Source organism: Coturnix japonica, chromosome 14, assembly GCF_054131305.1.
Source record: "Coturnix japonica strain WE chromosome 14, WE-NBRP24, whole genome shotgun sequence".
NCBI lineage: Eukaryota > Metazoa > Chordata > Aves > Galliformes > Phasianidae > Coturnix > Coturnix japonica.
The window spans coordinates 1,774,661-1,789,912 of NC_140676.1; the positions used below are offsets into that span (position 1 = coordinate 1,774,661).

The 15,252-nt window shown below is 40.9% G+C and overlaps 2 protein-coding genes and 1 long non-coding RNA gene across 7 annotated transcripts in view; 2 read left to right on the top strand and 1 right to left on the bottom strand.

Moving 5' to 3' along the window:
- Nucleotides 1-96: 96 nt before the first annotated feature.
- On the bottom strand, nt 97-12,588 carry DIS3L (DIS3 like exosome 3'-5' exoribonuclease). Its single transcript, XM_015873321.3, has 17 exons — nt 12,401-12,588; nt 10,672-10,825; nt 9,822-9,950; nt 9,086-9,221; nt 8,408-8,584; nt 7,470-7,548; nt 6,696-6,875; nt 5,791-5,960; nt 4,880-5,041; nt 4,023-4,270; nt 3,411-3,503; nt 1,999-2,532; nt 1,752-1,906; nt 1,471-1,646; nt 1,092-1,237; nt 652-826; nt 97-576 (listed from the first exon to the last, which is right to left on the bottom strand). Exons 1-17 carry the CDS (start codon nt 12,528-12,530, stop codon nt 256-258), a joined length of 3,165 nt encoding a protein of 1,054 aa, XP_015728807.2. The 5' UTR covers nt 12,531-12,588; the 3' UTR covers nt 97-255.
- Nucleotides 2,981-3,533, top strand: LOC146758431 (uncharacterized). Its single transcript, XR_014934259.1, has 2 exons — nt 2,981-3,121; nt 3,392-3,533. It is a non-coding gene; the product is annotated as an uncharacterized LOC146758431 (long non-coding RNA).
- Nucleotides 12,589-12,778: 190 nt separating the features above from the next.
- Nucleotides 12,779-15,252, top strand: part of MEGF11 (multiple EGF like domains 11) — a 254,537-nt gene continuing 252,063 nt past the window's right edge. For all 5 annotated transcript variants that reach the window (XR_014934255.1, XM_015873314.3, XM_015873316.3 and 2 more), the window contains exon 1: nt 12,779-13,037. The gene's annotated coding sequence lies outside the window, so the exon portion shown is untranslated. The remainder of the gene's footprint in view (nt 13,038-15,252) is intronic.

A 15,252-nucleotide genomic window follows, 5' to 3' on the forward strand; every position in this document is an offset into this window, starting at 1 on the left:
AGCAATACTTTAGGTTTAAGAATGTAATGTATGGAGAACAAGGGTAAGCAGGCTTTTTTTCATTGAATGACAACCAAAAGGATTCTCAACACAGGCTTTAGTCTGGAAGGTAACATTTATCACATAAAAAATCTTTGTTGCACATGCTCATAATCAGCTACAAAGAGTTCTTATTTAAAACAGACAATTTATCTCATTAAAATGACTTCATTTTTTAAAATATACAAATTGTACAAAGTAACTGTAAGCAGAGCATCAACAACTACATGCATCAGCTGAGACATCTAATAGAGCCCAGTCCCTGATCTCCTCCAGCAGCTGGTACAAACTTGCTCCCTTTGTCTGGCAGTACTCCTGATACTCCGGACACTGTTCTTCAATTACTGCACTTCTTGCTTTTTCCTGGGTGCTCAGTGCTTCCGCAGACTGACTGACTGCTCTGACTAAGTCAGATTTCACCACGCCAAAATTCTTCTTGGAAACTTCTGTGGCTGAAGTCTGGAATGGGGCGTTCTTGATTATTTCAAGCTTGATTGTGTCAGCGTGGCAGCGGGAAGTCTGCACGAGTATCTTCACCTTAAAAGCAATTTAAAAATCACTTTATTGCTGACCATACTATTTCCTTTTACTTTCTTCAAATTAAGTACTCACTGTGATGTGATCAAAGAGGCTTAATGTAACCGACTCTCCAGTGGTTGTAGTGGAAGTGATTCTATTCTGAAACCGCTGAAGTGATCCAGGCTTCCACTCACAGCTTCCCTCACCTTGACAAGACAGGACTAAGCCTTCCTTGTTTTTCATGTAAGCAGCACCTTTGATTCCATATCTACAAAAAAAAGCAGGTGTGTAGGCGTGAGCATAGAAATCCTTCAGAAACCTTCTCGGTTACCTTGCTAATTTGAGCAATCCTTTCTCCATAGCGTCTCCTTTTCAGAATTAAAACATGGAAAAAACACTGTTCATGACTTACAGAAAATCTAAAATGCAGTCATCAGTCAGTGCTTCATTTCTCAAGGACCAGAGGTGACCTCGCAGCATTTCAGAAGCAAATGTCTGATTTTTAGTCTCAGCCCAAGCTCAAATCAACTTACCTTGGCACGAAAACAAGCACGCCATTTGTTCGGATTGAGTAGATAACTCCATCTGCTACGCAGCGCTCATCTGTTTCTGGGCTTTTATCTTTGAAGTACATGCATTGGAAGAGTTCAGTAGACTGTTTCTGTGCATGCTGGGCTGCCTGCAGGCACCCCCCACAAAAAGAGAAGACAGAAGGACAGGTAAATATTCTCAGAGGCCTGTATGGCTTTGATATTATATATATTTTTTCCATTACTTATTCCCTAACCTGCTGAAAACAAATTGTATCTAGAAGGAGTGTTGCAATGCTGTAGTACCCAAAAGTCACAGCAGAGCGGTATCCTCTTTCCCTGGGTAGCATGCAAACACAGACGCACACAGTGACCACCTTACCCTGTTCCTGTTGTTAATGTGTTTGCACAATTCCTCAAGATCCTTGTTACTGAATAATTTCTCCTTAACATCCTTAGTTTCCTTTAGAGTTGCTGCCATCAAGAGTCTGTGGACAACTATATCAGCGTATCTTCTGATAGGAGAAGTAAAATGAGTGTACTTATCTAAAGCGAGTCCTACAAATAAAAAAGGAAGCGATGAAAAGCAATCAGAGCATTCAGCTGCCCCACAGCAGTTCAGGAATAAGGGGAATTTTATAACAAATGAAAGTGTCAGGATACCATAATGATGAAACTCTTCCTCAGAACAAGAGCCAGTTGAGAAGTACAATGCATTTGACATTGCTTGAGTGGCCATAGATCGCAACAGTTTATTTACAATTGGATCCAATGGATCTTCCGCTTTATCCAGGGACTCAGCCAATGCTTTGTTAGACCTGTCAAAAAAGTGTTAATTTTATTCAGATTTATGTTACCCTGATCACAGTTAAAGTGTGTTAAAGTGCTTAAGAGAAGCAGTAAAAGATACCGTGTGTCTATTGAGAAACCTTTGGCGCTGGCACATTCTTGAAGGTCAGTAAAAAATTCCTGCCGTGGTGGAGGGTGTTGACGTAACAAAGCTTGATGAGGAAAGCTTTCTGAAATCTTTTTTGCCACCCAGTGGTTTGCAAGGATCATACATTCTGCTACAGTCTCGTGTACTTCCAGGGGCTGCTTGGGGATGAGATCATGAATGTTTTTTTTATCATCCAGTTGCACTCGGACTTCTACCCCTTCTAGTTCCAGAGCACCGCAGCTGTCCCGCTCAGCTCGAATGTGTCGTGCTATATCAGTGAGTTTTGATATCGCCCAAACCAGCTCAGACAATTTCTTCTCTCTTGTTTTTCCATCCAAGTCTTTCAGTTCCAGGATCTCATCAACAACGCTTGTGTCCCCGTCTAATAACCCCTGTGCTACTTCGTAGACTAGCTTGTATGCAGACCGAATGATGCTTTTGTTGTAGCAGACTTTCAGTATCTTGTACGATTCTCTTTCTAGTTCCCACAAGACGCTGACAGCGTACCTTAAAAATAAAACCCACGATTCTTTAAGCAGTTCTGGTTGACTCAACATTTTGAGCACATCCAACTGTTGCAAATTTACAGATTTCATTCTGTGCTGATTTTCTTTCCACATCTGCTTTGAAGCACCATTACACTGCAATAGTTTATTTCAGCTGTTTATGACCCCCTGCTACTTATGTTACAAATAGTAACAATTCAGAGCCCATGCACACACAGTTACTCTGTGCCACGTGATGAAACATATTTATTTTTATTTTATTTATATTTCTATGCATCCACAAAACAGGCATAGTCTAACTATGGAACAAAATTAATAACCTTTTTTTTAGAGAAGTCTGTTTCTTATATGGTGACAGAACTGGTAGGGCCAGCCCAAAAGATGCATTGATAATCAAAGAGTAGGGGCACAGATGCAGAAGAATAAAACATTCCCTTTGTTCTTAGCAGCACTACTGAGTTAAGCCCAATAAAACTGAACGAGGAATGACAGCTGGATACTTAACATTTACTGTTAACTGAGAAAGTCATCAACATGAATCAGCATTTCCCATAACTGCTGCTGTCTGAAGATCTCAACAGTGCTAACAGGTAGGAAACCCTGTTTTTGCATCAGATTTATTCTGTCAGTAGTTAATTTCATCAAAAATCAGCTGCATTGTCACAATCAAACAAATTGCATTTTGGCAAGCTACAGGATTACAAAGCGCTCACCTCATCTAAGTAATGTATCACTGGAAGCCATTTTTAAGCATACGTTATTCTTTCAGTCGAAGATTTAGTAATGCAAAACATGCATATAGTTATTGAACAAATACTGGTAGTAATAACTAAATTACTTCCAAAAATTTCTTTCCTCAGATATATTAGAAAATCTTACCTATCAACTCCACTGAGAAGAGAGCACACGTCAGCACTCAGCACAGAGGGCAGCATGTCGTAACGGCGATCTGCTAAATAGTAAGTTGTGGCCCTGAAGAATAAAACACATTTACTGTTCTTCTCACACTGACTCACCGGTGTTTATCTCCCAGGCAGTTTGCAGTGCAACTACAGTATCAGCAAACAGGGCACGTAGTGTGGTTTGTTATTCTTAAGGTTATTTGTACACAACAGGCAGGTACGGTACTGAAGTCAAATTAAATATTACTCCAGTAGAAGTCTAAGTTTGCTTTGCTCTGTATCTCTGACTTCCATTAACAAAAGAAGTAGGGCTGTACAAAATACACTCATTTAACGGTGACAGCAAACATCTCTCTTGGATATTGAGTTTAAATTTCATTCTGCCTACAAAGGACAATACATCTCATAAAGTGATTCAGAAGTTTGAGCTCCAAGCAGTAGTAATAATAGAAAAAAGAGTATCTGCCATATTAAAACACCTGATTAAATACTGAGAGCAGGAACTTTTTCGAAAGAATTAATTTCTCAGTGTTTCCATAGTGTGGCCTCACAAACTTCCAAGCTCTGCATTTTGTAGGAAATACATTACCTTGCTCTTGCCTCTACATCGGTGTAAGAATTTGCTGCCACAAAATGGGTTACATCTGCAATGTGGACACCCAGCTCTAGATTCCCATTAGGCAGTGTTCTAACAGACAGTGCATCATCCACATCTTCACAACCTTTTGGGTCAATGCTGAATATTAAATGTGTATCTCTCAAGTTGAGACGTTTCTTTTCCTCCTCTGGATTCACTTTCCATGGACTCTTTGAAGAACTCACGGGCATTTCATTCATCTGTACAAAATATTATTGGTGGACATACAGTTATATCCTTCCCAAACAAAGAAGCAAACAGATTAGATTGAATTTCCTTTCTCTAATCTGTAAATAGTTTTGTGTTGAGAAACTTTTAATCCTTGGCAAATTCCTTTTTCCTTATATTTTCCAAGTCAGACTGGGAAACAAAATGTGAAAGTGTGCTACAACTGATTCTCTTGTAGTGATACTGTAGCTGTGACAAACACTGTGCACTGTCTCCTATGCTCTTTTATTCTTCCATTAACTGTAGGCACAATTGAAACACTTCTGTGAGAGCTGGTTCCTGCTCCGGTTGGAAACAAAAAGGTTTAAGACAATAATTTCAACAAGTCTCAGCCTTAACAGTCAGTAGTAGAAACACATTTAAAGACAACGATATCTGAAAAAATTACATCAAATTAGAATTAAAAATCTGTAATTCTCTCCTGTTCATGAACAGGTTATCTTAAAATCCGTCTTGATGTGAGAATTTATAGCATCCCTAGAGCCAATGCCATCCAAATGTAATTCCAGAAAAATACACCATAAACAGTTTTTGTTTTTCGATGGACACATCATACAATGGACCTCATCATAAAGACTAACCTGAATTTCTGAGAAGGGAGCCACAGAAATGCTGTTCTCCACCAGAATAGCTGCTATTTCCCCTTCGAGATCTCCAATTCTTCCTAAAACTCTCACAAAGTGTCCATTTGGATATACAGAAGTTGATTCCCAAGAATCAATGCGCACAATAACTCTGTAATCCTGCAACAATACAATTATTCTGTTAAAACAGTCATCTGCTCCTGCCAAGCAATCAGCATAAACACTTTTCAGAGGCAAACAGTGCAATCCAAAGAGACTGACTGCTCTAAACATCTGAACAGAAAGGAAAAATAAACCCACAATGAGAAGCACAGATATTTAGAACTACATTTCTTTACTGACTGTGATTAATTTGGGTCAATGTACGGAAAATCTCGAGGTATATTTAGGAAAAAAAAAAAAAGGCAAAACCAAGACATCAATAAATATTATAAATATTCTTCACAATCAGAATTTACTTGTTAGCTTTTGGCTGTGAAGTACTCAGCATTACAAAATAAAGGCAGCTAGGAATGAACAAAAAGCAAAGATCTCTCTTCTTTCTCCAGCAGCGGCAGGTCAATCATTGCCCTTCTCTGTACTTTCTCTAAAGTTACAGTCAGTTATCCAAGAAAGCCACGGGGGCTATAAGTATCACCTCAGATTATCAGAAAACAAACCCCAACAACCCAGAGTACTTGGACTATGGCGCAGATTCAGAACTCAAATATACTTTGTTACCTGAAGGGGACACAGTTCTGTCAGGAACTGAATACGCTTCTTTGTATTGAACTTGAACTGCTTTTACAAACTTAACTTTACTAATAGTTCTTTACCTGTCTTTTTGCCTTGAAAAACACCATCAGAACACATGACACGCCCCCCATTTTGTACAAATACACAATAGAGAAATGCTTCTTCCAAATTACCTGTAGTGCTTCTGCTTGCTGGGTACTGATCCGGATTTTGGGAATTCTGTAATCCCAAGGTGTTACAAGGATTTTCTGAGCATTTCTGCCTTGGGACTGGCTCTCTTCTCTAGAGGGGAAAGTGACCACATAATCCCGCCAGTTCTTTTGAATGATTCCAACAACTTTACCTTTTAATAAGGAACATTTTCAAATAAGTTTCCATGGTACAGAATGTTGGGCTGTAATGGGAGCTGGATACTTCTCCACTTAATTATTAGAAAATCTTTATCATTAATTATTATTTAAAATCAAGGAATCAAAAAGATGTTATCTTTTATATAATCAACAGTGAAAGCACAGGACACAGACCACACTTTGTAAATTGGGCTGTATCCTAATACCAGTTAGTATCTTGTAGAGCTGTGAAAAATGACAGTGTGTGTTTGTGTAGCAAAGTATTTGAGATTTAATCCTCTAGGCCAAGATCATCTTAGCTGGCAGCTTTCTCAACTAGAGTCAGCCCCCTCATTCAAGAGATCTGAACCCCAAATGTCTAGCAATTCTGGAGTTCAGATGTGTTAACATCTACTGTCAGTCAGCTGTAACCTTATCAAATTAAATACATAAACTCAATAAATGTAAAATTCAATACTTTTAGGGATTTATTTAGAATAAACAAACTATCCTGAAAATAAAATTAAAGAATTGAATTTCACACATAGTAGAAAATCCATTGGCTTTATTTCAGGACTATGTTAGAATGCTTTTATTTGGCATAAGCACTTGGAACTTAGTATGGTATGATAAATGTGTCAGTGAAAGAAATCCAAGCAAAAGGACTATATAATGAAGACTACAGCATACATCAAAGCAAGGAAGTGAGGTACCCTTAATAAAACATTGTATAATTTGATCTACGTTACCTGTGGGCATGGGATCACCAGTGGTGTCTGCAGGTGCTTTATCCTCAGTCTCATTCTCACAAAGGGCAACAGTCCTTCCTTTCCATTCATGGGAAGGGAGTAACTCCACTGCTACCACATCACCGTGGATTGCACGATTTCGAGCTCTGGTCCCATAAATAAGGATGTCACTTTGAAGTTCTACATTGAAAATAAAAAATAGATTGAACTACTAATTCCTTCACTTCCCTTGGCAGCATTCTGCTGGAATAATAGTTCATAGAAAAGTACATTTGCAGTATGAATCCTTCCCAAAGACAGCACTGGAAAGTAATTAATATTGCAAGAAAATTAAAACTTTTCCCTCATTTCTTAGAAGAGATATTAAGTAATTCTCAATGTAACCTCTTAGATACAACACAGCAGAGGCCAAGGTGATTTCATTGTTCTTAGGCAGCAGGTTTTAAAACACACAGAACAGTTATTCTGTATTTAAGTATGAAGTTGAACAGTATTCAACTTCAGAAAAGCTACAGAAGACCTGCTAGCAGGACAAGAAGGTACTAAGAATAGAGGATATACAGCACATTGTGTCCTCAGGAGGCTCACTCTCTGTGTTATTTTCCATGCTCCTTTCTGGCCCATGAAAACACAAGCATTACAGTATCTTAGCTTTCATCTTGTTTAATAACTGAACAGCTATATAAATATACATATATATATGGGGTACATGTATTAATGTGAAAAGCGCATGCATTGTCAAAAAGTCACTGAACGCTTTCTTTGTCTTTTCACCTGTTTCTTTGCTGCCAAATCCCTGAAGTCGAACAAAAGCTTCCAGTTGTGCTCTGTGCTTATTGACATTCAGTGCACCCTAGAAGTAATAAATGAATAAAGAGAATGAAAGAGTCACACCTCTAAGTAGCCAACTTGAAATAAAACAAAAATGTGGTTACTTGTAGTTTTGGCTGCTATTTAGGTCATTTTGGACATAATTGCTTTCCCTACAGAGAAAGAATGTAAAACCCAGACCTTTAAGTACTCACTGCTATGAAAGAAGCACAAATTCTTTAAAAAAAATCTCATTTTTAAGCTGGTGAAGGACCTTTTACTCAGAGCGCAGGCGGTGTAAGATTACTATTACCGCCTGCTCTAATACTAGAGATTAAATATTAAGGAAGAAAGAAAACTCTATTTTGTCATATTCTATTTTCACTTGCTCGCAAAACTGTCAAGCAAAGAACAAGTCACTGCGTCTAATTCTTTAGATCATTTTTTAAGAGAAGGACACTGAGCCACTAACAACCCAAATAATAGCCCTGAGCAGCCATAAAACTGTATATTAATTCCACTGACTGAAATACAGGCTGTGAGGAAATTCATTAAGAAATGCTGCCCATATACAGCACTATTTATATTTCAGAATTATATACAGTTGCTTCTTATCATACCTGGTTTCTCCACTTCAAAAATCAACCTACAGGAAGATCCCCAATAACAAATTTTCCTTTTTGCTTCTCCATCTGTTCACAAGGTGAAGTACAGGAAATACTTTGAGAATCCAAATCCCTTCCATCCCCCCACAATTGCCTTCTCAGAGTAACTTTATTTGCCTCTTCCCACTACATCCATGTTTCTCCATCTAATCAGTCTAATTCAGGAAACTAAAAGAAGAAAGAGAAGAAAGCACAGGATTGCATTGTTCTATGTATGATCTCTAAATAGCAATTTACCTGTATATACCTCCCAGATTTGATTCCAGCCTCCAATACTTCCATGGGTAAATGCTCAGGATATTCTTTTCCGTTGTTTTCTTGACTTTCTACCTCCCGTTCATGCCGAGCTTGAAGTATCGAGTCAAAGAGTTCATGGGCAGCCTTTAAATCAGGCCAAAAGTTATCCAGGTAGTTCTGTATGCACATATATGAACAAAAATGGAAGGATTCAGAGGTCACTGCTCTTTTAATAATGCTTCATTTGGAACACATACAATGGACAAGGGCTGCCTCATGCTATACTCAAACGGCATTTCCAAGTGGCAACTGTGTCTGTTCTACACCACCCACTGTTCCACATTCAACTTGATTCATTTGGTAAATAAAACTACAGGAGACGTGACTGTTAGGGGCACATCCTAGACCAGAAATTCACAATACAGTAGCAATTTACCCCATCTAAGCTACATGCTGCTTGTAGAATGCCATCAAACAGCAACCTGCTATTATATTTACACTTTTTGTATGATTCTCTATCCCAAATTAGAACTAATTTCCATTGCCTCATAGAAGCAAAACACACATATAATCATTTCCATGTAACTTTGAAGTAAACCTTGTTGGTTTTACTCAACATCCTAAATGAAACTTGTTTGGTCATTCTGATGACAAAGGCAGCCTTCAAAGGCACATTACCTTAAAGGATATCACAAACACTCCTTCTGTTTCATTTCCGTACTGCCTGATAGCATCTTCATCTTCTGTCACCATAACAACAGGCATCTGACCCAAGCAATGATTATAATACCAAACTGCTGCATTGTAAATGCTCCTAAAAAAACCAAAGTTTGAAATAAGATTTCTGGAATATCTCATTTACTCCTTGCAAGACATTTGCAGACTTTGTATAAATGAGACTCTGGATTTACACACATGCTTTTGAGATAGATACACCAAGCTACATAATCTTTACATCTGAAAAAGAAATTGTTTGCCATGTATGAGCACAGAGAAAACACAGAAAAAGAAAGCATTTCTTTCACAGCACATCTGCATGTGTCCCAGCTGTAGCATAACGTATTACTCCCAAGCAAAAGCTTGTAAAAGTTTAGTTAGAAGTGCCAGATGTCTGGTTCTGTGGGTTAAACAGGCTATGATATGTTACATCGAACAGGACCTGAAGTATGCTCCATCTCTTTATTGTGCTGAAGCAAACGTTAAAACAGCTGCCTGTACAGGAACTGAGTCAGGCCTGAACCACTGACTGATCCTACTCAAACAATCTTAACACTTTCTTAATCACAAAATAACAATATAGGCTTCCACAATTACTGTGAACTCCTACAGGCCTATGCAGAACAAAACAAAGTGAACTCTCTAAATACTGCATCATTATGTTACCCAGTGCAGTGCTGTATATGTTAAAGCAAACCTGGTCTGCCATTTCTCCATGGATTCTCCCTTCTCTCTTGGCTGGTAAGAATTCTGGTGGAACTCATTGGCAAACACTGTACAGTCATGACGAGTGTCCTTTATTAGATTTCGCAACTTGTTGTATTGTCTGGAAAACCAAAAAGGTAAATATCAACTTGTGCTTTCTTTTGATAACACCTGTTTGTTTTCATCTGGCAATACAGCTGAAAAACTCAAGGAGCACTGTGGCCCCACACAAAGAAATGCATTTATTAAATTCCACCATTGATGAGGAAATGTAAAAAATCATCTCTAAGCAAGTTTTTTTAGTTGCATTACAAATATTCTGATTCTTTAACACATTTGTTTTCTGATAAACCCCCCTCAAACATTATAAGCATGTAGGAAATTGTATTATTGTTTCAGAGACAAGATGCTTTGGCAATATATAGGTTAATGTCTGCTCAGGTAAGTGCTGTGTAATAGCACTGACTGACTCTCAAAGATGAGCTCTCTGTCTGCAATACAGCAGGAACAAAAAGGTGCACAAAATCTAGTTGTGGCATAAACCACATTGTTACTGCAAAGTGTCCTTTATTGCTGTCACAAGCCATCCAATTAATTAGTGATGTTACATGTTCAATGATGCCATTATCAAGCAGATACTATTACATGCACTGATGCCTATGGATCGCCAAGGATCACATTTCTTTACCTCCTGTAGAATTAATGCTTTTGAAAAACCTAGAAATAACTTAAGCATGGGATTTTTCTGATTCAGGGTAACTGCTGAAATAAATATTGTACAAAGTCAGTAAGTTACTTCAATCTGTAGTAAAAAAATAAACAAGTTGTTATAGGATAATTACCTGCGACCTTTTTGGTGTTGCACAGCTTGACATGCTGTTTGCATGAATATAATACCTTTCAGCTCTGGAAACTCAAGGATCTCAAGGTAGTCCTGAACAACCTTCCAGTCTGGGACAACATAGTGAGTCACATCGTCCGATAACAACTTGCCATCTAAAATATAAGGCAGAGATTAAAGATTGATACTTTTAGATGCGATACTGCTTCCTCAAATAACTGGAAGTGCCAGGAATTTAGAGCAAAGAAATCTAACATCACTGTGAAAGGGATGCCATGTAAGTGCATGTAACATTCCTTTTTCTTCCCCTCAACTTCCACATGGAAAGACCACAAAATCTTTTCACGGAGCCATTCAATAGGTGTAGTGCTTCCCCAAATCTCTCTATCCAACACTATCCATTTAGAGCAGGCTCTTCTCCTACATCTTTACATAAAAGGAAACAGGTAAAAGATGATGTTCTCAAAGAGGAAAGGTCCAAATCTAGACTATTTTCTCCAGAGAAACTCCATCCCTTGTGGGTACACCATCAAATTATCACACCCAACCCACCACTGATTAAACCTTAAAACGTCACCTCAAATTGTAGCAATTGCTAAAGATTTGATGGGTAGCCATTAACTCTGCTGCATCTGCTGATTTACCCATTATGATATAATAAAACCGGTACTTCTGTAGTTACCATAGGGCAGGGCAGTTGTATACAATTAGAGCAGAATAACTTGCAGGTAGGCACAGTGTGTTATCAGAGTATCTCTAGGTGTGATTTATGCAGAGGAGGAAAGTTTGCTGAGCACAGCATGCAGTCAGGAGTGAAAACTAATGTTCACCTTACCTCTGAGTTACCTGGAATAACTACAAAGGGTGTATTCTGGCACTCATCTACAGCACTATTTATATTCAAGCCCAGAAGAGAAGTTGGTGATGGGCAGAGGGCTGAGATCTTGGTACGTGTCTGTAACTTACAGCCAAAAGCTGTGCACGTCTCTGTGCACCCAGATCAGTGAGCAGTGATGAACTCAGCCTGACATCCAGCTGGCAGTAAGATGCTGTGCTGCCTTCTGCCCTCGTGTGCAATGGGCACAGAGAACTGAAGTGACAACACTGACATCAGCTGCAGCTCAGGAGGAAGAACTGAAATTCTGTGCTTTTTAAGCTGTTCCATAATGTACTTAACAGCACCTGAGTACACAACAGCTGTCACAGAAAGCAAAGCCCCGTGTGTGCAATGGGAGCAGAACAGGAGCAGAGCGCTCCGTTATGGGACAGGAACTGCTGACAGAGCGCAGCTGATGCAGAGTTAAAGCCGCCTCACGATGTCGCATGGGCCCGGCTGGAACAGCCACACACCGGGTTTCTTTCACACTATAGACACCACCAAGCAGAAATAAACACTTTTAGACATCCTTTGAGGGAAATAAGGCGTGAAATGCGCGTTTCCCGCCGCACTTTGGCCTTTCAGAACCACCCTAGGGCTGTTTACAACTAAATCCTTTATCAGCCAACATCTCCCTTCGGTTCCTCTTTCATTTTTCCCTCAATACTTCGTACGGTGGTGCCTTGAATTTAACACCTCCGCTCCTCGGTGCCGCCCACCCCCCGCTGTGCTCCCACCGGTTCCTTTCAGCCCTCCCGACCCTCCCGGCTCCGCTGGGCCGAAGGATCGCACCCTCCTTTGGCCCAACACGGATCACACCGCCCAGCTCCCGGCCTTTCCCTTCCCGTCTCACCGCGCTCACAGCCGGCCCGGCACAGCGCGCTGCGGCACGGCACGTCGTTCCGGAGGTAATGCTCCCTCACCACCCGCACCGAGCGGCCCTGCTGGCTCCGCAGCTGCAGCACTTTCTCTGTGCGGAGCATTGCGGGCGACAAGAAGAGCAGAGCACCGCCAGGCCGGACTGCGAGCGGCGCGAGGGGCGGTGCAACCGAACGGGGCAGGGCCTGAAGCGAGGGGCGGGCACGAGCCGTGCAAGGGGAGTGCGGGATGTGCTGGGGATGGGCGCGAGCTGGTGTGAAAGCACGAGATGAGAGCGGCACTGAGGGACGGGCACGAGCTGGGGGAAGGCGGGAGCGGGATGAGAGCGGCTCTGAGGGAAGGACGGGAGTGAGGGAGCGAGGATGGAGCAGCTCTGAGACGCAGGAGAGAGATAAGGGGAAGGTGGGAAGGAGCTGAGGAGAAGTTGGCGAGCTGAAAGAAGCAGGGATGAAACCGAGGGCGAGTTCTTGAGGGGCTGGTGCCGAGTGGGAGCTGAGGAGAAGGAGAGCCCCGGTTTGTGCTGCTCAGAGCTGACGGGTTCCCCTTGGAGTGGTGAAAGCGGTTAGGAAGTGGAGAAAATGCTGGAGAAGTGTCTGCAGTGCCCGTGGAAGGTGAGAAAGGAGGGGCTGCTCTGTGGGGTGAGGTGGAGAGCTGGTCGTAGCGAAGATTCGGGGTCTATCGCTTGTTTTCAGGCAGTTACAAAGGGCAGGAGTGTGCTTGTTTTGTATGGGAGGCACTGGGAGGCTGAACGAGGCCCAGAAGCAGCTCTTATTTATCGACATCAAACAGAAAAGCAGGGGAAGGTTGTGGCACCCAACGTGGTGTTTGTGGGCCCTGGCCGGTGTGCTGTAAATAAGACTGTAATGCTGCTCGTATGACACTGGGGGATGATTTTTACGATTAAAAAGTCATTACTACTTCCTTAAGGATGCCTACATCATAATCGCACTTGAACCTAATACATGGTGCAAACTCTCCAGTAGTTGCCCTTACGAGGAAAAAAGGCTGGGACAAAGCCAAGGCAGCGTGTCACTGTGTGTTCCTGTTTATTCTACTTGCTTCTATTTCCCATATTCTGTAAAATGTGTGTCTGCAGTGACTAATATTTCTGAGTAACCAATTGGTGCCAGTAAATGTAAGTACCATCTGTAAGGAGCTGGTTTGTGGAAGCCAAGTTCTCAGCATATGAGGAGGAGGAGGTGTTAAAACTTGGTGAGAGACGACTGAAGTGTGGTCTTGGTTGATAGTCTAGATGATTTTAGATGTATTGTGTAAGTGAGAGGAAAGGAGAAATGGAGACCAAAGCGATGGAGCTCTTGTTCAGTAGGAACAAATATAGAATAACCATTGGCGACAGGATGAGAAAGAACATTTGGGGGAAAATATCTAGAATTCAGTTTGAAATGCAGCGGCTGCTCCCTGCTGTGACACAGTGAAGAGCACAGATCAGTGTGCCTACATTGTGTCACTCTGTGCCTGCGATAAAAGGAAGGTTAATTAATCGAAAGTGACTGAGATCGCTGCTGTAATTTGTTCACTGTTTTACAGGCTAAAATGTAAGACCTTTGGAGTAAGTCCATGTGCTGCAGGTAATGCTGAGGAGCTGCGAGCTTGTTTCCAACATCATAGTTAGATCTTAGTCTTTAGAATTCTCAGTTGCCCTTACTGAGCTGAGCAACCTCTTAGACATCCAAGTCTGCCTAAGGTTGACTCACCGATGGTGTACAACTGTTTGCATTCCATCTAACAGCTGGGTCTGTCCTAGGGAGATCAGAGACAGACTTTTTGTTCATCTAGTGATTGCCATGACAAAAGGTTTGAGACCAGCAGTATAACAGGAACATCCTTAATTGTTTTACAATAAAATTTGATGATGTGATCTAAGGATCTGAATTAGATCTCAACAAATGGGGAAGAATGAAGGTGGAATGCAGCACAACTGCGTCCCTTTGGAACATAGATCTCTTCGTATCATTTTCCTTCCAGTATTTGAAAAACATGACATGGCAGAACCGACTGTAAGAAACCGGTATAAATATTTCTTTCTTTTCATAGAGTATACCTTAGTTCATACAGCGCTCCTTTGGACACCGCCAGTAGGTCCTGGGAAAGCTGTTGTTTTATGAGTGAGAGAAGCCTCTTTAAAGTTCAATTACATGTTTGTTTTCACCTGTGTTGGGAAGCGTGAGCCTCTGAGCAGGTCCCTCTCTGCTTGGCAAAATACATCAGGAGATGAATTTCAATGCAGTTCCTTTAGTTAGAGGTTGCTCGGTTTCCAGCAAAGCAGTTATTTCAGATCACTGGAAAATACCGGATTTTGGCTCAGGTTTCCCAAGATTGAAGTATGACTCATCTGACAAATGGCTGACAACAATATGACCTCAGAAACTCATTTTAAACACAGAAATAAAGTAGTTCATTATACAGGTTATTCCTCATCTGTATGTGGAAATGGAGCATGCCCCAGGCAAGAACAAGTATTCAAGTACAGGTGTGATGTGTTGTTGACAGTGTAATGTAATGCCGTTTTGGCTGCTTACCTGTATTTGTCAGTTGGTGTCACACAGATAAACCTATTGATATACTTTACTTTTGCCCTGACAAAGCAATTGCTGGGTTTTCTTGCACTGGGACTTGTTCTTCAGCAGTTTGAGATCTGTTGCAATATAATAATAATTCCCTCGCTTTTCTGTGTTATGAGCTGGGCTGACAGGTAAGTTGGGCTACATCAGCCAGGTCTATATTTACATTTGTGCTGGTGACAGAACAATGTGTAAAGACACATACAAAAATCATCCTGTGGTCAGCTACTCTGACTGTACTTGG

Excerpts from the sequence above, each read along its gene's own strand:
- DIS3L (XM_015873321.3), bottom strand. The coding sequence starts at position 12,530 with ATGCTCCGCACAGAGAAAGTGCTGCAGCTGCGGAGCCAGCAGGGCCGC. Across the intron at positions 2,533-3,410 it reads CTTCTCAGTGGAGTTGATAG|GTACGCTGTCAGCGTCTTGT; the intron begins GTAAGATTTTCT and ends TTTATTTTTAAG. Across the intron at positions 1,238-1,470 it reads ACATTAACAACAGGAACAGG|GCAGCCCAGCATGCACAGAA; the intron begins GTAAGGTGGTCA and ends GGGTGCCTGCAG.